A 26,641-nucleotide genomic window follows, 5' to 3' on the forward strand; every position below is an offset into this window, starting at 1 on the left:
GTACATTTATCATTATTTATGACGAAATAACATAGTTTTTTTCTTTAATGAAATATATAAAACTATAGAGATTTTAAATATAAAAAATTCACTACAAAATAATAAAATAAGTTTGAGGATGATTATGGTGCAGACGTTATTGCAATATTAATTATAATCGAATTATGAAATCACACTGCATGCCTTTGATCTTTTTGAGGTTTCAATTTAACACTTTGTGTCAGTAGAATTAATTTTATTCTTCACCTTTGCATTTAAACGTGCATTTAAATTCCACATGCCATCAAAAAAATCGCGTCATATTAATTATAAGATATATATCTTTATATAACGATTCCCAGATATATCAATTAAAATGAAAAAAATTATTAAAATAAATTCTTAATTAAGTAATTTAAACTAAAAAGAAATCAAAAATTGTTTAAAGTATATTAAATTTGTATTTATTATAAAAGTAATAAAAAAATATATATATATAGAATTACCATTTATTTATTCATTATAAAATAGAAAAAAATATAGTAGTTAATAAAATTTTAAATAATGCAATAATATTCTAATGATACGATCTAACAATAGAATTATAAATTGAAATCACATTCATATATTTGTAAATTATCTCGTATCAAATCTGATTTGAATTTATTATGAATATTTATATCGTATCTTTTTCTTGCGTTTTTAATAAATTTTGCAATTTATGACTATTTATTTTGTGATTAATGACTTCTGGTAAACCATGAATTGAAGATTAACTAATCAATTACAATGTTTCTTTTTATTATTTCATATTTTTATTTTCATCGATAATAGATGATCTTTTTACAATATATTTTGAAAATACGATTCTCATAGAACACAGCACTAAAGACTGCATCAGTCTTTCCGTATAACATAACCTAATAAACGTTTACTTTCGAAACGAATTAATCATTATAGAAGAATTAACTTAATTTTTACTTAAATTTACTTTATAATATTAATCTTTTTTTTTTCTTTTTAAAGAATAGAATATATAATGGATAAAAAGTAAAATTGCCTTCTTACCTTCTACAAATCCTTCGATTCATCCCCATTTCGCAATTCTTTATTTTACAATGCCCCAAATTCATTTTCCATAAATCGCGCAATTACCACGAAGCGAATCTTCCACCCCAATTATCCATCCTTCCACCGAATAAAATAAGTGGAATAATTGATGAATACAAGCTTCAAATGCAAATTTTTCTGTTCGTTTGAAATCGTTGGAATCGTCGGAGAAATGGCAGCGTCAGCTTTTCAAGTATTAAGTCAACCAACGAAAACCTCAAACAAGACTGGCTCTTCGAAAATTTCCTTCGCGCGGTGGAATAATTAGTCGGTGTTCTTCGCCATGGGATTCGCGGAATTGGTGTCAATTGAGAGATGATGATTCTCCGACGTTCTGGACTCATCGAGTCTACTAAATTCGAGACACCGAGGTTAACGAGCCTAACTTTCTTCCCCGGTCGAGATTCCACCACCGTCGAGATTTCTTTGCTGTGAAAATTTCTCTAATTGGCCCTACGTTTGGCCAATGTCGATTAATATTTCTGTGTAAGTTTAAAGTATCGTTAATTGACAAATTTTTTCACTGGAAAAGAGAAAAGAGAAGATACGCCAAGACTAATTACAAGCAAACATCCAACGCTGGTTGGTTAAGCGTTGTAACTGTTTGTGCAGTTACGTAATAGCCGAAATTGTTCGTGTAAAAACATTTTTCAATGATATCGAAACGAGTCAGTTGATTTTCGGAATTAGTTTTCATTGCATCAAGTAATTTTTATCCGAGATATTATCGTTAGACTTGTTTACAATGAAGGACGAAGACACTCTTTAAAAGCGGAATAATTTTTTTCAAAATTGGACCAAACGATTTAAATTTTTTTTTTTTTTTCTTAATAAAAGGACTCGCCTTTACTTTTTCTGCATTGCAATTCTGAAATTTTTTTTCACATTATCATAATAAACTAATTCTTCAAAGATTCAGATTGTTTGATTTGGAAAAGTTATTCCATTTTAGAGAAAGTATACGGATAAATTTTATTCAGTCACTACATATACATAATAATGAAATATATAAATGTATTATTATAAAATCCATTAGTAATGTAGTAAATTTTGCTATAAATAAAAAGAATTTTCTACTTTTAAACTCTGAAAAAAAATTCAATTTATAGATATATAATATCTATGATTTTTATATAAAAGTCTTTAGAACATAATAGATTGCAAATAAATCTTTTTGTCGATGAGAAATTTCTTTCAGACAGTAAAATCAATCTTCTAAACGTTCTTCAACGTTCTTGATACGAATTTATCTAAGAATTTTTTTATAGCAAAGTAATAGAATACCGAATTTTTGACATTTTTTTAAAAAAAATAAAAAAAAAAATTCCCTCGACATGTACAATAAATGTCGAAAAAAAGGAAAAAATACAAAAATGGTAACGAAAGTTTGGAAAGCCAACAAAACATTGGATTAACTTTGAGAAAACTGATTTATTAAGAAGTAATAGATTGTTTGAACGAAGAAAGTTTGAAAACTTGATTAAATCTTACCTATCGCTTGAGAACAAGAACAGAAGATTGAAACTAATATGCAAGTTGAAATTAACTTGTACAAATTAAAGAATTTAATATTTAACGAATGTTTATATTAAACTAAGGAAAAAATTAAATTTGAAAAATATTAAAAAACTATCTTTGAACTAAGTTTCACATGAAAAAACTTATGAAACAACTAAAAATTAAACAATTTTCAAATATAGATAGATCAACATTATTAAAATTAATCATTATTAAGTACCATTTTAATAAATATTATTAAATATCGTTGCATTATTTTAGTTGCATATTGCGTTCGAAAAATCGATCATTTAAATGACTAAACTAATAATCGTGTCCCACCCATAATCATTAATTTATTTTCAAATTCCAAAAATTATCTTTATAACGAAATTTCTATAATTTATATAGAATTCTTAATTGGAATTTAAGTCCATTTAAATGGATATAAATAATCAAAACATCTTAACTATTTAAAGCCATGAAAGAATAACGAGAAATACAATTAAATCAATTATTTTTACGAAAGAATATCGTTCTCTAAAAAGTTGAATCCCAATTATTATTATTATTATACCAACGAATATGTACGATTATATTTGTTAATAAATGTATCGGTTTGAATATTTTGTACTTTAACTATTTCATAATTATGTTAAAACTATTACTAATTGTGAATTTAATTAATTTGTTCCAATTATCGTGACGAAAATTCATTTAAAAACATTAAATCTATATTATGTATGCATACTTGACTGTAATTTTTATTTGTATTTCCGTATTTAAACAATGTACAAGCAAAGTAAAAAGTACATAAGAAAGTTTCTTGGAAGATATTAAAATAATTTTGAACATAACAAATACGAATATGAATAATAAATTAAAGACAGTTCTTTTAAATAAAAATCATTTCAAATAATTCGATTGAAACATATTGCTCGTTTCCTTTTTTTTACAATACTTCGCTCATTTAAAAAATCAGTTATTCGAACCGAAAACATTTTGACTCATTTTTTCTGAGTACAGTAATTCCTTGAAGCACGAGTATAATTTCATACACGTTTCTTTCGCTATTTTAAAATCACAGTATAGACAAGAATAGAAAATTATCTCTTATTAGAGATAGAATTTAATCTTCAACAACAAATACTATTGCTCATTAAAATTAAATGAAATTAAATTAAGTTAAATTAAATTTCAATATAATCTAAATTTCTATCGATAAAATTTTCATGAAACGATATATATTCTTTCACGTATACGATAAAAAATTCGAATCAATGACGAATACAATCATCAATCTCTGTTTCTTTTATCAATTTTTAAATTCTAGATTTGTAATTAGATTTGATTCCACTATGCGAGAAATGTTACTGAGAATTTACTGAGAAATACTATTGAAACTTCGAAAACTATCAAGACTTCTCTAAGTTTTGCAAGAGTAATCAAGACTTCCAAGAGTTTTGGAATTGTAGTAATTCGAATCTCCATGTTCCTCAAATCGTCCTCGAATCGTCGAGATCGATCCAAAAATAAGGAATACGGAGATAAAATAAGCACGCGCATAATATCTCGGGTAACACATTACACGTGCAAACGCGTTATGTTCTATAGAAGATTCATGCATCTCCCGACTTGCCAAGATCCTTTAGAGGATGTTTTTAAAGTTTGCACCTGTGGCCACGTGAAAATTATTCCACAACTTAAAATTCACCGCAGAACTTTAAATTTTTTATACACCTGTATGTAACAGTTTGTGTCAATGAAAACATGGCAGAAAACATGTCCTTCGAGATGATTATCAAAACAGATGCGGTATTGATATATGTATACCATTACCACGTGTAGAATATCATATGCACTCGAATTAATGGAACACGTTTGAGATAAGACACGAAATGAAGAATTTTCGAGCAATGTCGTTTCTAATATCTATATTAATCGAAGGATATAAATATGGAAAGTGGAGAAGTGAAATAGTTTGAAAAAAATAAATAAATAATAAAAGTAATATTTTAATCCTTTTTCTAATCTAAATTTTGATCATTTGAGAATTATAATTCTTAATTTTATATTTAATTCTTAAATAAGCTTGAAATAAGTTAATTTATTTCTAATACAATATAAATTTATATGTTATTATTAATATAATTTCAGTTTCACATAATTATATATTTCATATTAATCATTTGTGAAATCTCCTTTTTATATTGAATCATTTAAATATTATTACAGATATTTAATATTATTCAATACTGATCTCTTATTTAATTCTTTATACAGATTTCCAAAACTTGAATCCTTCAAGACTTAACGAAATATCTCACTTTTATTTCTAATAAATAGATTTTATATATATGCATAGGAGATGATCAATTGGAAATAACACAGGAGATTGAATTTATCAAAAAAAATTTTCTTACATAAATTGTTGATATTGAAACAGTATAAACAATTTTTCTACAAGTACAGTGACAGGAAAGAAGTTAATTTTTTGAATGGAAATCTGTATTTTTTATCTTCATAATATAATAGCATTTTTTTTTTTAAGATAAACAAAATAATCTATCATTCCATATCATTCCATCATCCATATGATATCATTCCATAAAATACAGTTTTCAGCATAATGCACATAAATTGGTGTCATTTGATATGATTATGAAACAACAATATGAATCTTATTAACATTGTTTTATCTAGAACACATAGCAATATATCGATGACGTCTGTAACGTTTTTTTTAAAATTATTAAAATTTTAAATTGTTAGTGATATGTAATTAACTATAGTGTGTGTAATTTTTACCTTTTCCATACTCGATAATCGAAGATGTGCTATAAAGTATTTTTTTTGATGGATGAAGAATATATTTTAAAATATGTATGAATATTACTGAATATTCATTTCAAGGAATTATCTTTTGTGAAAAAACCAAATATAATTCAAGTATTTTCTCGTATTCAAGGAGTATATGATACTGAACTAAAAAATGTTCGTAAGTGAAAATTAACTTTCTGACAGCAATTAATCAACGTGCTGGACATAAAAACTCAGAGACAATATTTTCACGCACAAAACAATTGCAATGAGAATCGTGACTTTTGCAAACAAAACTATAGTACTAATTTGTAGATATATGTAAAATTTAATAAATATTTTGTAATTAAAATGTTTACAAGAATTGGATCACTATCATTCTTATTATCTCCAATAATTAACGGATCGAAACACATTGACGTATTATAAATAGCACGATCGTACAGCATTCTATTATTGCAGAGAATGTTATCATGTGATACATCTTAATAAGCATTATTATACAGTGAATGAAAAAAATAAAAAAAAAAAAACAAATAATGTTTTATTCAAAAACGATTAATATCTATCGTATTGCTTAATGTTTTGTGTCAAACAATATTTTATTTTAAATAGATCACTCTATAGATACAGATATAATTTTGTAAAATTTATTTGTAAAATTATAACGGATAATTGAATAAAAGAAAAAATAGTTGAATAAAAAAAAAATAAGTTTTTTATATGCAATAAATAAATACAATTTGTTAAATGAAAGTTATAATACACAATATCAATCAAGAACTTTCTAATCATACGAATATGGGTTAATCATGCAACGTGGGTGACACAGAAGGATAAGAGATCTCGATTTGGTCACGTAATAGTGGAACTTCTGTATTTGGCCACTCACTAACGCATTGTGAATACAGAAATTCTTTGTGAATGGTCAGTAAAAGATAATCAAGAATTTCATCATTGATTTAAAAAATACATCGAATAAAAAATATTTTATTAAGCAATTTCAATAATTTTTATATTGTACACACATATTTGTGAGTTTCGTTATCCATTTCGCAACTAAATCATAAATTTTTTCTAAACTAATAAAACTAAGAAATATATTTATAAAAACAGAAAAATCTTTGATATTCTTTATTTTTTAAAATAATATGTTATATCGCATTCTTGCAATAAATTATACGAATTACGTTCAGAAAGATAATCCTTTTTAAAAAGCGATTCTAATTTAATGGCGTGATATAGGAACAGAAATGCTTGTTGCTCATTGGTCGAAACCGAATCTGATGAGAACGAGGAAAAATCTATATCTATATCTATATTGTTACACAGCGATAAATACGTAAGAAAAATGCAATAAAATCGGAATGTGACGTTGCATTTTTCGTGTTAGATATTAGATTTAATAAATAAACACCGTGTCACGTTAATTTCAAGAAATAGTGAAGAAATCGATTACACAATTTATTATGCATACATATTCAGAATACATAAAACGTATCAAGAAATTATTATACGATTTTTCTTGTGAATATATTTTAATTGCCAATGATTTATTCAATAATCGTCTCATTTCCTTCATTCAAATCCTCCATATATTCCACCACTCACCACTATTTTCTCAAATTACGACTATATATATATATTATAATTCTAAAATCTAAAATCTAAATGTAATCTAAAGCATCGTTCCCTATTCAACCAATGAGAGATTCTGCTAAAACCTTCAATTCGAAAATTCGAAATCCAAAAAAAGGATCGAAGAAAAAGTATAGACAATAGTGGCATACAGCAGTGTACATACGCACACACACATTTATACACGTATCGGTAATAGCTAGAGGGGCGAGGAACACTTTCGTGGTGTCGCTGAATTGCGGTTACACGCGTATGCGTGTGCACGACGAAGCAGCCCGCAAGGCCAGACCACGAGAAGCCTCTTGATTGGTCGTGCCGGCATCGTACGATGGTCCCGTCTCGTTATAAATAAGATCCGTTCCCTCACTCCCCACAACAATCACCCGAGGTGGCCCGGTATCGCTACGTCAGCACATATATACGTTTAACTAGATACACATGCACGTTGACAATATCGTGTGCGCACACGAGACTCTCGACCCTCTCTAACACAGAAATGGAAAGACGAGGTGAACAACGAAGTGAGACGTGCGTACGCCAACAGCGCGCTAACCAAGATACGACTCAGACGGTAACACAACGGGAAAGTGTATCGGGTTAATGAAACTTTCTAGCCGACGCGATAGCCCTGCGCCACGGCGGATTCTTTAATAACGATTTCCGCTTACGTGAATGATTAAACTTATCGATATATATATATCGACATGAAGCGAAAAGAAGTGATGTATATCGACGATGCCATAGAAAGATATAGAGAGAAAGATTAATAAGAATGCTGTAGAATATTTCGAGTGATGATTAGATCTAAGATTTTTTTTTCTTTTTTTTTTTACTATAATTGTGACTTAGTGTAAAAAATATAAGTTTTATTTAATTTTTTATATCTCGAATTATTTTTGTTTCGATGAAGATTGTTGATATATGTATTAACGAACATCTTTTTTTTCGAGATTAAAAAATGTTTTAACGATAGAAAAATATGATTGGATAATGCAAAGGATTGTATTGTATGTATAAAATAGTAAATAATTATTATAGAAAATAAATGAAGTACTATAGATTAAAATAAATTATTTTAATTTTTTAAAGTTAATTCTAATTTTTTCTCTTCACAAAGTGATATTTGTCATATTTTTTTGGTCATGATATGTTATGCAAAATACGATGCTTGCAATAATTTGATATATATGTATGTAATTAAAACAACTTAGTTGTTTTAAGTTAGTGAGAAGCTATTATACTTAGAATCGTGTTCTGTAATGTAATGTTTGTTAAACTTTCCTAATTGTAACTTTCTATGAGAATACATTTTACACAGATTACGATTTGAGATTTGATAAAATAATAATAAGAATTTATTAATATAGAATGCAAAATCATAAAATTTATTCCATTATCTATAATGAATCAATTTAATTTAATTCAAAATTTAAATTATGTTGTAATGTTATAAATAAATTTTAATTATATTGTAAATATCAAAATAATATAAATATAGAAAAATAATAATTAAATAATTTAAGGAAAAAGATATGAAAAATTTTATACAAAATTTAATTTTTATAGAAAATAAAAAAAAATTTAAGTATTATTTTTATTATTAAGTATTAAATTTATATTATTACACTAAAAATATGATATTCTAATAAATTTAATTATAAAAACTTGTTACATTTTGCAATTAATATTGTGATTTAATTTTTTGAAAAAATCGGTGATGTAAAATTTTAATACAAAAATTTTAATAATAAAAAAAATTTTATAATAAAAACTTGTCCACGTTTAGTTGATATAAACTTGTGTTGTTTCATTCTATATGTATTATTTTATTCTATATGTTGTATTTTTATGTGACTTTTTAATTGTAACAGTATAATACTGAAAAATAATTTATTAATAAATATGATAAATTTATTTATATGCAAGAAAATATTAATTAATAAAATTTCAATATTTATTGAAATATGTATTTCTTAAAATATAATATCAAAAATAAATGTCAACATGTTTTTATCTCAATTAATTATTAATCATTAATTATAAAATAAATATGAATATTCTGTATATTTTTTTTAATAAAATTAAAATTTTATAATTCTAATTTAAAATATAAAAAATATAATTCTGATTTAAAAATAAATGATTTGAACAAAGTTTATAAATTCTTATTTTATTCAGGTTTATACATAGTAAATATATAAGTCAGTAAATATATAAAATTTTATATATAAATTATATAAAAATTATATAAAATTTTTATATCAAATATTAATATAATTTTATCACATCAAATTTTATATAAAATTTTAAACGAATTAATTAATACCTCGATATTTTTGTATTTTTTTGCAATCAAGATTAACTTGTTGGCTTTGCTTCGAATTTTTATCTCGATTTTTATTCAAAAACAAAAAGAACTTTAATGTATCGAGAAAAACTATAGTATGAGATTTAATTGAAAAAACGCATTGACAATAAATTTTCTTATGTTTTTTTTTTTAAACATATTATGATATACATATATTTTATTTATTATATATTACGTTAAAAGCAGATATATATATATATCTGCTTCTCAAAAATTTATCATTTTATAATTTATTTCGATAATTTATCGATTTATAATTTGTAAAATTTTTTTATAAAAGCGATTATTTGTAATCTATATAACGTATTATCATTTAAATGTTCATTATCAATATTAACAAATATTTTTAATTAATTTTTGATAAAATAATTAAAAAGTATTTAAAATTTAAAATTCCGTTTTTTATTATTTTATTTCAATTATCTTTAATTACTGAATCTTTAATTACATAGTATTCGATGATAAAAATAAATAAATAATATATTATTTTGAAACAGTATTTTAGCAAACTTAGGACATTTAGACACGAATTACATATCTATTTATTATATTAAATCCATTTAATATATATCTAATACATTTTACACAATGTTCCATTATTCATGATATAATTGAAAGGATAATTCTTCATGAAAATATAAATCGAAAAGGAAAAATAATATCAAAAACTTCATTTTCGACTAAATCAAATTTGAAATTTTTTCAAATACAATTAATTACTAATTTTCGATTGGATAGAAATAAATTATTAATAGGAGACAATTCTAGAGAAAAAAACAAGCAAACATTTTCTTTTATATAAAAATTAGCTTTCGAGAAATTTCTTGATTTCTAATTTTATGATGATTTTCTCAAAAACAAAGATTTAAGCGATAAAATTTTATCTCACATTTTTTGCTTATTTCCATATGGATAGAGAAAAATCGATCAACACTTGTTTTTATCTCTCATATTAACATTTTTCTTTTTAATAAAATGAATATAACATTATACGAATTAACATGTTATATTTTTACATATTAAAAAAAAAAAAAAAAGAATTAATTTCTAATTAAAAAAAAGTAAAAATTATAATATTGATCAATACTGGATGACTCTTCTTGACTTTCTTTCTATCGATCATTTCTGTTCGATCGAAAATTAAATAATTTCACTTGTATGTAAAAAATTTTCAAATTTAATTTATTCGAAAACGAAGTTAAATTAAATAAACAAAAAAAAAAAAAAAGAATTAATTTCTAATAAAAAAAAATAAAAATCATAATATTGATCAATTTCAAATTTAATTTATTCGAAAACGAAGTTAAATTAAATAAACAAATTTTATTCTTTCTTTTTTTTTTATTTTTTCACAAAGAATCATCCTTTACTCGATTATATCACCAATAACATATTGTACAGTTATATAATACCATAAAAAATTTTCTCAACCTAATTATTTATAACATTAATTATAATAAATATAATAAATATTTAGTAGAGAACAAATGGGTAACAAATGGAACAATGATAATAAAATCAATCATGTGATATCCGGTTAATTTGCAAACAATAAACATGGAATATTATCACTGTGTAAAAACGCATCAGAACAATGAAATCATTTACGTGACAATGAATGCTTCATCACTTGAACCTCGTTTCTGCAGACTAAACACAGACGACCATTCCAGAGATACGTAATCCGCGTTACGTATAAGGCATTATCTATATTCTCGTCACTGTATCTCGAATATATTCTTTTTAAGCTTTTCTTACGTTAGATAGGAATTGGTACATGATCGATGAGACTGCATCGAACGAAAATACGTCAATGGATGAATTTTTGATGTAATAAATTAGATTAGACAACAGTATTTTTTAATATTATTCTATATTCGTATTGAAACGAAATTAAATTTTCCATGAAAACGAAAAAAAAAATCACAATGATTTCTTTGTGAAATTAGAAATCTGGAGGATATTTTTATCAAAAAAAAAAATGATTGAAAAAAAGTTTGTTTTAGAAGTACAAAAATAGTATTTATAATTTAGAAAAATAAAAATTATATAGAAAAAAATCGATTGAAGATAAAACAGATTGTAAAACATTCATTTGTTTTTACAAACATATGAATTATTATTTATCAACAATGATTAATGAAACAGACATAACGTAATAAGAATGATGTAGTTTTCACAAACTAGATAATATTTTCGTAAAAAATATTTAAAATTGTTTAAATAACAATCAATCATATTATCTTGTTAAAATTTCTGCAAAAATAATCTCTAATAGTCTCTAAGTTGAATTGCAACTAAAAATTAAATTTTTCTGGAATAACTTAATATTGATATTTATATACCGAATATTGTTAATCATTTTTCTTGCAAATAAAATATTAGAAAAAAAATAGAAGAGGAAAATATTTTATGATTTCCTATGATCAACATAATAGTATATTTTATTTTTATTACTAACATTTATTTTTGTTATTATAAAACAATATCCATAATTTTCAAATAACATAAATATATCATACATATGCTCTATCAGAAGTATAATATCATATCCATTGTTAAAAAATATTAAGATATTTGCAATCTGTTTTTCTAGCATATTCAAGAATGGTTTAGATGTAAATAATAAAAATAAATAGTTTTGATATTATATATTTGCTTTATCTTTTATTATGGAAATTTTAATCTTTTAGTGTGTAAAACACTTTTGATAATAAACGGCAGCAAAAGACATATTGTTTAAGCTAAGCACTATCAATAAGAAATGTTTGTAAATATTAATCAAGACGTGTGTCATTTCTGATCTTACATGACTTTGAAGATTATTATGTACGTAAATAAAATCATCGAAGCATATTAAATAAATAAATATGTAATGTTTAAAAGTATAATTTAATATATAATTGTAAATTAAGAATGATCTTATATATCATTATATAGAATTAATTATATAAAAAGAGCCACGGCTTTCAATGGAACATTTTTGAATATTGTCAAAATCGACATTTCGAATAATTTTTTTTTTATACATATACAATGGCATATATACACACATAATTAATGCAATAAAGATCGAATCGATTAATTTATCGGAAAATTATGATAGGCTGAAATATATTTAATCTCGATCCATATCGAGCTTGGATATATCTTATTGTTGTAGTATTCATTTACAGACAGCTTGATTCGTGAAAATAAAACAACTTGAACGACAGAAATTACAATATTAATATAGATACAAAGATATAATTTCAGTAGCTCACACATTTTATTATATTTTATTTTCACGGATAGATATTAACAATATAACGATTTCTGCTTCGATTATACTCATTACAAGTCGATTGAGATGTCTCAAATCTATTACAATTCGTGAGAAAATAATTTTTATGCTGCTGCGTCTTTATATTAACAAATGTGTTTATATCAGGAATGACGGTTGCATGCTTAGAAAAACGTACATACGTATGTTACAAACTCTTTAAAATTTATATTAAATGACGATTACATGTATAAAAAGAAATATGAAAAAGATATTCAAAATGTTGGTTTATATATTCAAAAATTATTGAAAAGAAACACGGCATTTTTTTATATATATAATTGATAAGTTGAGTATTTGTATCGAAATATTTCTATCAAAATATTCTATTCTATGAAAAGAAAATGATAAACACGATTATCAATTACGAAAATGACAAATAAGAAAGAATAAAAATACAGTGTTATTACTCGATTATGAAATTGTTTTTCACGAAGATTTTCGCGCTCCATTGATACGTCATGAATAATTTTAACGTCCTCTTTACGTAATTATTTTTATCGAACGATCAATGATAGGAAGTAATTTATTTGTAGAAGAACGTAACGAATTACAAACAAAACTATTGACATTCGGTCGAGAAAATTGGTTCAGCAGATACAATTTTAAAGTAGAAATCAGGATGGGCTGAATTTGTTCAACCTTTTTCTCATCCGGCTTCAAAATATTACAACATGCGTTTTCGAACCAAATAATATATATATTACAATGTGAATTAAATTGTAAAAAGTTAATATATTGTATGTATTGATACATCAAATAACACGTAAATGCTATTTTCATTAGCAAATATTGTGATAATTCATATATTATTTATTCAAAAACCAAAAAAAAAAAAAAAGAATTTTGAAAAAAAAAAGAATAAATAGATATTAAAAATAAAATTCAATATTTATATCTGAGGGAATGAGAAGAATGGATAAAAAAAATATGGGAGATCGTTTTATAAATTCAATTCTTATTAATTAATTAAATTTAAATTTAATTATTTATTAATCAGAAAGAAAGAAGAAATGAATACGCTTATTAAAACATTAAATATATGATATAATAAACAACGTAAGTGAGCCAATATTCGATGAAAAATTATCGATACTGTATATTATTATAATTTTATAAAAATTATAATCAGCCTATTAAATATTTTAAAGCGTGAAATCTCTATTTTTACGATAATTCTTTTTTTTTTTTTTTCAAAAATGGTTCTTCATAACAAATAAAAAAAATACGTTTCCTTTCAAAAATTTGAAAAATTCGATCAGTAATAAAAACATTAAAAATTTTTTTTTGATAATATTCATAATCATAATTCATAAGTTTATATACAGTTTCACAGTTTTTTATTTACAATGAAAAATAAAATTTTGAATATTAGAAAATATTAAAATTATAAATTAAATATCAAAGAATGAAAATTCGTTTAAATTTGTGTCGTTTTAAGCTATATACTTGAGAAGAATTGGTAGAAAAGAATGAGAAATCGTTTAACAAATTCAATTTATATAACTAAGTTTGACGTATTCCTTACTCGAAAAAAAGATGCAATGAATATGTTATTTTTACTTTATTATAATAATACAATACATAGATATACACGTACTATTACACGAAATTTTTAATCCAAAAATTATTTCTTAAGTTATGCATGAGAATTAATTTTTGAATAAATTTTAAAGAAAAGAATTAATAATAATCAAATAAATAAAATTGTCGACAATTTTTTCTTTTTTTTTAATAAAGTCATGGACCGATACTGTAACAAAATCTAAACAATTTTCAAAAATTTACTTTTCGAATCTAAATGCTAATTTTAAATTTCAATAATCATCAAAGAAAAAGAGGAAAGATAAACTTATCTTATACTCTACTACTAAGATAAAATCATATGATAATTAAACTTGCTGACCAATAAATTAAATATACTGTAATATATTTTAATAATTTGAATGAGATAATGTTTGACTTAATGTTTATTATCTTCACCACGGTAGACAACACGACGACAATAATATTGCCGTCATTACTTAGTCAGAACTCGATACTATGATTCTGTATTACTTGCATTTAATGGCAACAGTAACGGCAGATAGCAGTAAGATAATATGTATACGTTTAGGCAAATCCGATAGGAAAATCTTTGTATCGCGCGAATTACGTACAAATAATCCATAAAATAGAAGAAAGATAATGGTTTATCGTACGAATTGAAGCAGAAATAGAGGGATAAAAAACCAGATTTCACGCCGGATACGCGCGATATCAGTACCATTGAATTAAGCTCTCAAAGAACGATTCTAAAATGGATTCACAATTCTCTGCTGAATATTTTTGATTAAAATCAAGCAGAGCATTTGTTATATTTAACAGTTTTCTGGAAAAGCTAGAGGATTAATTAGAAGAATTATTATTATTTATAACATATTTGTATTACGATTATCAGATTGTGAATTTTTATGCAGTCTGAAACCAATTCACATATTCGATTATTAATTTTGTCATGTTATTCAAAATATCATATGTCAAATTATACAGTATTTGGAAAATCTATGCAATTTATTCATGTAGATTTATTTACAATTTATTTACATAAAATTACATAATATTATAAACAACAGTTTTCTCAATTTCAAGATTTTTTAAGATAAATTATTATTTAAAGAAAATTGAAACAAAATTGTTTAAAATATATAATTAATATAATTAATTTATTCAATTATATATATTCAATTATTACACAAATAAAATTAATATCAAGAAAAAAATTTTAAAAAAATTCATTTATGTCAGTTATGACAAATATATAACACAAAAAATATGAAATGTGCATAAAAATTCGCAATTGTGTAATTATTGTTATATTTTAAATATTTTTAAGAATATGAAATTCAACGAAATTTTTTTTACATTATACTAATTCTAACTTCAAACAGTTTACAATTTTAACTAATCAATTGTAATTATTCATCGTTTTTTTCTTGTCATTACCGTTTCCATATTTTTGTCTTTTTCTTTTTTACTTATACATTATTTATATATTCATTTATATTTTTTTTTCTTTTTTTTCTGACAACAAAGATGAATTAATATGGATGATATAATTTTGTTATTCAGCAGATTTCAGCAATTAAACTGATTTGAGATAGATATTTGATTTTATAAAATTTATTTTATAAAGAGTAAAAATATATAAATACTTATTACAAAAAAAGATTTAACAAAAAAAAAAAAATATTAAAGAAATTTCAATAACTGAAAAAATATTATTCATACAAAGCTTTTAATAAAAAAACTATATTTTATAAAAAAGCATATTTCAAACAAATGAATTCATTAGATATTATGAAATTGTAATGAATAACGTACTGGAAAATATTAGTTTCAGATATACTATCAAATATAGATTTATATTTATAATATAAATTTTATTATAATAAATCTATATTTATCAAATATATATCAAATATAGATTCACAATATTAACATGTTTGCAATATTTTATTAATATTTCATTAAAATAAGAGATATTAATAAAACATAAAGATATAATAATTTTTCATACGATAAAATAAGTTGCTAAATAAATATACAAATGAACAAAATAAATATTTTATTCATTGATTTTAAAACTTATGAAAGAATATTAATTATTTAATATTTGTATAATACTTCATAATACTCGAAGTTCATTTGATTATATCAGTTATTCGAATTTTCTGAAAAATTCATTACAAAAGCATCATCATGAGTCATAAAATATGAAAATTTAATATTCTATCTCTTTAGAAATATAAACCTTTTCCCTATCTTTTTTCCACCTCATATATTATTGATTAAAAAGAAAAAAAGAGAGAGTCTCTTATCCCCTTTAATTTTAAGTATCTCGTCAAGTCTCGAAAAGTTTATGCAAATTTATATTTTTTTAACATAAATAAAAAAATAAAAATCTGAATAGAAATTTCTTTCATTTCTTTCAAAATATCATAAAAAAAAGTGTCTCACTTTACACACTTTAAATATTTTTCAATATTACATGTTTATATCTTCAAATTTGCTATAAATGCATAAATATAAAAAAAAAAATGCCCACATTTTTATCGCAAATTTGTAAAATTATTGCATAGCGTAATTCAGAAAAATCAATTTCGTTGTTTACTATACTAAAGCGAAATGACCGATGTCTAAATGAGTCTTGGCTCTGTTTAACATGTCGACAGATGAATGACCCTGCTTTTCACGTGCCAAAAAATTTCCTGGTCGCGCGACTTTTCTCTTGAACCAATCATATGTTGTATGCGTATTCGCGATGCAATTTCACACAAGTTCACGATAATTATAAATAATTACAAATAAAATTAACTCAATAAGCTATATTTACAAATTGCATTTTAAATATTTAAAATTTAATTTGTTGTTTTCAAAATTCGAAACTAGAAAAATTGCAAATTACATTATATGAATTGAATTATATGTATCTTTCATTGAATTATGATTGAACGATAATTAAATATATTTCTTCGCAAAAACAATGCATATAAGAATACAGAAAAAGGATTTATGAAAGATCTATTATATTGATCATCGTAGTATTGTAAAAAAAAGTATGAATATATTAATTAGAAAAATATTTCATTACAAATATATCATTCTTTGAAATTGAATTTATATTAAAACTTGTGCTTTAATTTTAAAAATTTTAATTTATAATATATCGAATTAATTGTCATTTGAATAACATATGTAAAAATGAAGTATCATTGAATATAGCAAAAATTTAATTATATTCATAAATTAATTTAAATTGTCACTATTTCCACCAACAAAAATCAATTAAAATTAACAAAGATACAATTTTAAAATAATTTAATTTCACGGTTCACTCTAATTGAATTTTGAATTCGCAATCGAAAGAGTATTTTGTTTTACTTTAGCTCGAATTTAATTATTCAATCAATTATCACTTCCATCAAAATTAATAATAATGAAAATATTTATATATATAGATATAATATAGTGAGCTCAACTAAACAGGACTTAAACAGCAAATAAACTTCTAACTTGAATTACATGAAATTTGTATTCATTAAATAAGTATTTCATCAAAATTAAATCTAAAAATTCTTATAATAAATTGTAATACATTTTTTTTGTTCACAATAATAAATATATATATCTATTTATAAAATATTAATAAATTAATTTTGAAAGCTTAACAATTAAAACTAATAATTTATTACAGACATTATACAATTATAAGGATGATTAATTAAGTACACATACATAATAAATACTTAATAAATTTTTCCATCTACGGATTTTTGGTAATTTCAAGAATAAAAAATCTAGAATCAACTCAACTTGATTAGTATTAATTGATTGAATTGATAATAATTTTAGTGTTAATCAAGCATAGGCGTTGAAACGTGCAAAAAGAAAAGAAAAAAGAAATTCTGAACTCGAGTAAGATTCAATAAATAAAAACTGGATTGCAAACCAAATTTTCGAATAAAAACATTGAAGAAATATAATCAATTAATGATACAATCATTTAAAGATTTCTTTAAACGACTACATATGCATTCAAATATTTCACATAGATATAATTTCATACACAGATAATTATAATCCTGGCATTTGAAATAATATGCAGAATAATATATAATAAACAATTATTATTTAGAAATTATTACTTATTTTGAAGGAAATCTTAAAACCAACATATCAAATTTTTCCACGTGCAGATTCGTTCTACATTGTTTTCATCGTATTCATCGAAGAATTTTCACGCCATAAAAGTTATACGTAAAAAAAGTAAAAATCGTTGAACAATGGAACGGAGAAGAAACGAAAGTGATATAATGTAACATTGTTCCGAAATAAGCAACAATCTTTTATATAAAAATAAGCAAATCACTATACTGTTCAAAGTCAGTCACAAACCGAGAAATCCATAAAAACGAGAAACCATAGATCTTTACACCCGTTGAAAATCAATTGTGACATAGAATGAAGCATCATTCTATTCCTTTCTAAAGAACAAAACTGTTTCTCGATTGATCACTCGCTGTGTCCTCTTTCTTCGAGCAAACCGATTAATACAATAAATTAAACGCAATAAATTATCCCGAATTATTACAAGCAATATCTCTGATGCTCATAGAAAATCTTAAAATCAACCGATCCAGTTTTTTCCACGTGCAGATTCGCTCTACGTGTTTATCGAGGAATTTCCACACGTTGATTCCGCACCATAAGAGTGTAAACAAAAAGTAAAAGTCGTTGACAAGTGGAACGATAGAATGGAGGAGGAGGAGGAGGAGGAGAAACGAAAGTGATCGAAATGCCAAAAAAAGCATAGAGGTGACGTCTGACCCAGTATACCAGAGGTTAGGTTGTTGCGTCGTTATTTGTGGCTATAATTAAAGGGGCCAAGTTTTGATATCTCGAGGGTAAGTTTTAGACTCTGATTGTACAAACTCGGCCAACGGTAGTTAAATTGTAATTGACTCGAGAGGATGCTGGTCCTGCTCTCTTCCGCCAAAGAATTTGCGAAAGAACCGGAATCTTGATTAAATTCCACGTTAGTATTCCATGTTAATCCCTATTTCTTTATCCCTATTTATTTTGATATGAAGAAATATATAAATTTTTTATAAAATCCTGTTAAATTTCGTTAACCATTTTTCGTGCGAAATCTATTTGACAAATTTAATTGGAACGAGAGGGATTCGATAATTGATCGTAGCCGAGATGGTTTCTCGAAGCAAATCAGAACAGAAATTGAAAGGCAAGAAGATGAAGATTTGTGGAAGATAAGTCCGTTACGAAGCACGCTGTGCGAACTTCAGTTGACGATTTAAACAAGAATGAATAAGTTGAATGGCCATTGTTCGTATTCATTTGTGGCCACGCTTTCGAAACGCTTTTTACTTCCTGTGACCCTTAAAAAATGATTATGCAATATTCTTGAAAGAATTCTTTGAACGTACAATGGCTAGTTTGCTTCATTCAGAAGAATGGATTTCTAATTCTCTAAAGATGGGTCATTTGTATTAAAGGTCAAAAAACAAGTATATTATGCAAGATTTTCTAGTAATGAATGCTTGTAAAAGAGCATACAACAAAAAACGAAATCTTTTTTTAGTGAGTGATATTTCTGTTTTCAATAATAAATAATTTTCTTACGATATTAAGAATCTTTTGAAACCATAACAATAGATGATGGCATGAAATACTTCAAAACATTACATTGTTATAATTCTAAAGATTCTTTTAAATTTGTCAAAGTTGTATTGAAAATATATTTATTAGAAAAGAATAATTTTAATCAGTTGCTTTTATTTTCATTGTTTTGATTTTGTACAACACTATCATTCGTGGTTGTCAGACAAGATTCTACATTGTCAAAATTTAACATCGTATTCGCGTATTAAAGAGAGAGAAAGTTAACCGGGAAGGGACGATTAATTAACACGATTGCTGTGCGTTTATTGTACGCGTTAAGAACGTTTTCAATAGTAAATCGTGATTTTTAAGCTCACATTAATTGTCATGAATTTTCTCCTCGTCGAATTGCCATGCCATTGACTTTGGTATATGATAAGATATCACGCTGTCATGTACTGTTCATTACAACGAAACTCGTGACATTTAATATTGCCCTGGTGACGTAGCAATCGCATTGAATTACTCCCTCTCTTATTAACTTTTTCTCCTTTTATTCTATGCCCGAATGAGAATATGACATCAAATTCTTCTGAAAATCAAGAATCTATTAATAACGTGATTAATTAATATTGTCGATAAGAAATATTAACTCGTATTTATCGTGTATTAACAGCTTTTATTTTTGTGTGACCCATTTTCGAATATAAATTTATAACAATGATCAATTTTTAAGCAAGATAAATTAATATAAATTATTAATGTTAATCTTATCAAATAAATATTTCTATTTTTAATTTCACATTTGGTTTTTAATGACATTTAAATTTAATTTCAATATATCGCTTCAAATATTTGAACGTAAGATACGTGATAATAAAAAGTACAAACGAGATTCAAGAATATCTATCAATTTTATTAATTTGGCTGAAATTAATTAGTTATAAAAAGCTAATAAATTATAGAATTAATAAGCATTGAATTGTTAATATAACGAAGCTAATAAGTATAAATTGTCAATAAAAATATTTAATGATGAAAATAATTCAGATACATTCAGATCTTATGGTCAATCAATACATGAAGAGTGCTCATGAATGAAATGTATACTATATCTATACTATAATTTTATCCCTAATTTTTTTATTAATTTTTTTTATCTTTTTTATTAGAAAAACAAACAATTTTATTGTTTATGTATATGTTTTTATTTCTAATAAAAACATATTACCTTCCTAATGGATAAGATTACTTTTCTTGATTTTTAGATTTTTAATTTTGTTACAATATAAATTTATATTATTAATATCGATATGAATTATGATTTTTAAAATATATGATTTTTCTTTAAATTTAATGGAATACTTTTTATTGTATGAATATTTTTTTTTTTTCAAAAAAGCTACTAGAATTGCTAAACGCATGAAAATCCAAAGAATATTCGCTAACAATTCAAAAGATATCTGCAATTAATCTGAAATATTTAATCATGCCATTACCAATGTTAGAACCATTTCTAGGACATCTATGATATTACTTGATCTACTGAACAAAATTTTAAGAATTAAAATAAAAACCATCACATATTCTGCATATTTTGCATATTGTTATCTTAAAAACTATAAATATTTCAATCTTCTATTAATACGTTATAATATATTCAAAAAAAGTAGAGAGTTTTTTGCGGTTAGCAAAACCTTAAAAATCCTTTGAAAAAAATACAGATTTAAAAATAAACATATTGACCAAAAAACACACATACATCACAAATGAAACCATGACACCATATCATTGAACAAAAGAAAGGAAATGTTCCTCCTGTCCCTCTCACGAATAGGATACATGTAGAAAAATATAAAATTTTTATATAAAAATGAAAAGTATAATATATATTAATATAATTAACATAATTTTTAATTTCCCACTATGATCAATATAATGTTTATTGAATCTTTATTTTTTTGTATGTATACGTGCTATTACTGTTAAAATACAAAATTAATCAAATCTTGACCTATATTTTCTACGACTCGATACTTAATTTTTGAAAAAATAATTCTTTTATGAACTCATAGTAATGAACATTTTTCTTTCTTTTAAGGATTTCAACTATTATTTTTTTTTTCTATTTCCTTTCATAATAAATAAAAGTTTTAATTTTTCCCTTTGTATTTTATTACATATCAAATCGATTTAACATTTCCATTATATTCGTAAATATTATAGAATTTTACGTCTCAAAAACTATAGCATTTTTTAAAAAAATTTGTTTTACGACTAATATATCTAAAATCATTTCGAAAATAAAATCAAAAAAAAAATAAATAAATAAATGAAATAAAATCAATCAAAATTTTGAAAATACTTTCACAAGTTATATAATTATTATAATCATAACTATAAATAGATATTATATATTTATTTATAAGCATATAATATAAATAATAATATCTGATTAATAGTGAATGAAAACAACAGTGAATGAGAATTCGTTTCATCATTAACGAAACAAAAAATCAAACGATGATACCAAGATGATCGGACATTCGGCTTATCTTGCCTAAAAATATAACCATATGGCTGGTTTCGAAAAGAGAAATATATGGAATATATAAATAGTTTCATACACTGGGAAACCAGATCTTGCGAGAAAAAAATAGCGGAGATAAAAATAAATCGAGGATAATTTTAAAGCTTAAATAATAGTTCTGTGCGCGAATTTGAAAAAAAAACCTTGACGCGTTCTTCGGTCTGTAGTCCAGGATAGCGATAGAATCGATCGAAACAATTGCCTTCTTATATTAAGTTGACCTCTTATATTAAGATAGAAAATAGGCCTCTAGGGTCATTGAAATTATTAACATATATTAGTGATATATCAAATTAATTTTTTGAGATTCTATTTCTTTATTATAAATTAGGTATATTATAAATTATATATTATAAATAAATAAATTAGAAAACAAGATTTCATGATATATAATATGATTTCGATATTAAATTAAATTATAAATAAATAAAATTAATTTGTATATGAACAATAAAGAATGAGAAAATAATTAATAGAAAATGTATATTTTTTATATATATATATATATATTTTTTATATAGAGTGTTTTTATATACGAATTTGGCTGCTAGCAAATAAAAATAAAAAAATCTTAAGCTATTAAAAAGTTATTAAATAAAAATGTCTACATGAGATGATTTTAATCATTTGATATATATTAGTTAAAAAAAAATTACGCTTAAACGAGCATTTCTTACATTTTTCCAATGTTTATTATTATTAATCCATATTATAACTCTAACTGAAATTTATTCAATAATAAATGATAAGAACAAAATATTTTGCTTTTTTTTTTTTTTTTTTTTACTAAAATTGAATTTTCATTGCTCAATGAAATTTTTAATTTCTAATTGTAGAATTAAAAATACATTTATTATTCAAAAAAAATGAATAAAATATTTAATGAGGGATAAAAATAATTTTTTAATTGATCGTTCAATTCTATTATTTCTAAATTTTGCATTTAATATGCTATTCATATGTATGATTCGTATGTAATTCGTATATATATATTTAACAAATGATTTCATTATAAGATTTTTAAATTGCTATTTCAAGAAAAAATATTAAAAAATGACAAATTTTCTTGATTGAATTACATGAAAAAAAAAAAAAAAAAAGAAGAAATTAGTTTGTTCAAGAATTTCAAGTATCGGATTAGTCCCATCGCTACACTGTTAAGGTAAGGCCAGGCGCACGCCCATCTAAACGTCCAATCACCAAGCGCAACGTCATCTCGTACGATGTAACGGAGAGACTCACCCACGTGGTAAGCATCGTGTTATTTTAGTATCGCATCGCGAGAAAACCTACCGATTACGTTCTTGTTCTCAAACGATCATTCTAGAATCTCGTGACTGTAATTTTTTTACAATCGTGACACGATGATTTTTTTCATTTTTTTAGAAATTTTTTTTCCATATCAATTTCATTTCATTCATCAAAAATATTTCATTCAAAATTAATATTTAATGAATAACACTGCAATTGCGCATAGCAATGTATGACGTGGTTAATTTTCAAACATATTGCAACTGAATCTAGCATTTCGTCTAATTGATCAATTAAACATAATTAAAAAAAAAAAAAAATAAAATTATATCTTAGTTCCAACAATATTTTTCTCTTTTTATATTTTTCATTAATTATGATATTTTTAATGAAGAAATTCGATATGACGAAAATATCGATGAATGAAATATGTTGCTATCGTTAATATGAATAATAATAATTTAAAATTAAAACTGTAAATTGAACTATTTATGCGGTTAATAAATTGTACGTCAGATTTTGAATGAATAAAATGGACACAATAGATTGCGTAGGTCAGTTAATCATTTAGATATCGAGACACTGTGAATAATTTTAGAATTTATGTAAGAATTTATAAAAAATAACAATTTTCATGACATATCACAGACGGCTATTAAAAATTACAACCACAAAACACATTGAAAATATAGAACGAAAATATCTAAAGATAGAACATTCACGCGACCTTTAATGCACTCTTCTAGTATTTCAAATTAACGTATTTGAAAATTAAAGTGTAACTTCATTCCCTTTGATACGATGAAAATTGCGCCAACATCACTTTTAATGTGCCACGCTACGTTAGCCGTTAAGGAACATAAAATTTTTCAAATACAAATACACATATCTTTCCTTGAAATGTCACATTCAACAAATCGAGTTTGTCTGATTCAAACTTTGTTGACTGAATATCAGATAACTTTGACATCCTCGAGAACACGCAAAAAGTTCAACGGGATGAAAAATAGGTAAAAGATACATAAATAGACATATAATAATTACTCACGTGAATAAAATGTAGTAACAATCAGGGCTAGCCAGGACAGTTGTTTCTCCATAACTTTTCTCATTTTTAAACTATCTTGATGACAACAATGTTTCACAAATTTAATCTTTTAGATTCACTAGCGATGTGTAGAAAAATTTAAAAGACTTTTCGCACACCGATAAATGTTATCAAAGCTTCAACATACGTCGCTTTGGAACTTTATTTTCTTGAAAAGAACGCGCCACACGCACGTTTAATTTCTCTAGCACAGTAAACGTTATTCTCAACTCACGAAGACTATCATATAACAAATACGATCCGTACCTCGCAACCGGCTGTGCACGACTAACTCATGGAAACGCATTTTGGCGGCATAAAGCTTTGAAGGCATGCCAAGTGCGCATGCGCGGATCGCTCACGCCACCAGACTTGGTGGGGTATTGAAACTTCTTTCTCTTTCACTATGACTCTCCGATATTTTCTCCGTTACGCTGTTTTGTCAAAGTATGCTGATGTCGATATCATTACAGCTTTCGTTTCGAGCAAGATCATTAATTGAAAACCTTCCCGGCACGACGACGGAATAAGACCTTGTATTATCACGAGGAATTTAATTAAGAACGTGCTTTCATTGTTGATAGACAATAATAACGGATAATTAGCGAATTTAGGTGGAATACTTACACAATCTAATTACAAATGCAATCTCTGATACTGATGATATGATCTTTTGCATTTCGTGAAATGTTACAATGACAAGCATTGATTTCAATGAAGTTTTAATTATGTTTAAATTTTTTTAATTGAAAATAATAGTTCGGTTATAATGTTCCATAATTCCAATTATGAATCTCCTTAGAAAATTATCTAAAAATTAATTACCAATTTTTTATATATTTAAAGTTAAATAATTTCATATAAAATGAATATATTTTATCAAAGTATAAATAAAGAAAAATATACTAAGAGTGAAATAGAATATTAACAATAAACATATTTATTCTATTAAAAAATCAAAAAGAAAAAAATTCATTAAAAGTTTTGAATAAATCTTAAACTATTAGAAAATAAAATTTCTTTAAAAAGAAATAAAAAGAAACATTTTTAATTAAATAAAAATAATATTTTTTAAATATCAAAGTAATATTTTGCTTCATAGATACAATTTTATAATCTTAATTTTCTTATTGTTATATAAATATTAGATCAAATTAAATTTTTATTAGATGTTATCTATCTTATATATTAGACACATTTATCATATTTCTTGTATATTATTGTTTTTTATTTATTCAATGATATTTTTTTGTACAAAAATTGTCATTATGAAATATATTTGCAAATTGATAATGTATTATTTTTCATTTTGCAATGCTCGGATAATAAATTAACAGATTTTTTATTTTTAATATATAATAAATAATTAATTTTTTTAATATCTATATACTTTATGGCAATATTATATGTAATATACTTTTATATTAATATTTTACGCCAATTTCTCATTTGAATATTACAAAATAAAATAAAAAAAAAAAATACATTTTTAATTTGTAAAAATTTCGACATATTACAAATTTATATTATCAAACTAATGAATTTTTTATTGTTTTTTGCTGCAATAAATTGGAGCTAAAAAATAAATAGATATAAAACGTATTAAGAAAAAATAAATTTGTCTAAAATAGAAATAAAAACTATTATTAAACATTATTAAAAATTATTCATTATTAACAAAATAATTTTTAATATAAGTTAATAAAAGTTATAGAAAAAAATATGTAATGAAACACAATATTTAAGTTTTATAAAAAAATTACAATTTCATTTCTTTTAATTTAAATTTGTAATTGTATTAAATATTCGAATATTTTA

General features: G+C 24.0%; 1 protein-coding gene across 7 annotated transcripts in view; it reads right to left on the reverse strand.

Moving 5' to 3' along the window:
• LOC100869913 (uncharacterized) overlaps window positions 1-25,118 on the reverse strand; it is a 255,212-nt gene extending 230,094 nt beyond the window's left edge. For 6 of the 7 annotated variants that reach the window (XR_015290692.1, XR_015290691.1, XM_086903115.1 and 3 more), the window contains exon 1: window positions 24,785-25,113. Coding sequence is in view for 5 of the 7 variants with exons in the window: in XM_086903115.1 (XP_086759241.1) it covers window positions 24,785-24,848 (64 nt within the window). In the remaining 2 variants the exon portion in view is untranslated. Of the gene's footprint in view, window positions 1-24,784 lie in introns of all 7 variants that reach the window. The other variant, XM_086903117.1, reaches the window with a different exon arrangement.
• Window positions 25,119-26,641: the final 1,523 nt, after the last annotated feature.

This window comes from Apis florea, unplaced genomic scaffold (assembly GCF_048593485.1).
Source record: "Apis florea isolate Af1SG1 unplaced genomic scaffold, ASM4859348v1 contig_2274_pilon, whole genome shotgun sequence".
Lineage (NCBI taxonomy): Eukaryota > Metazoa > Arthropoda > Insecta > Hymenoptera > Apidae > Apis > Apis florea.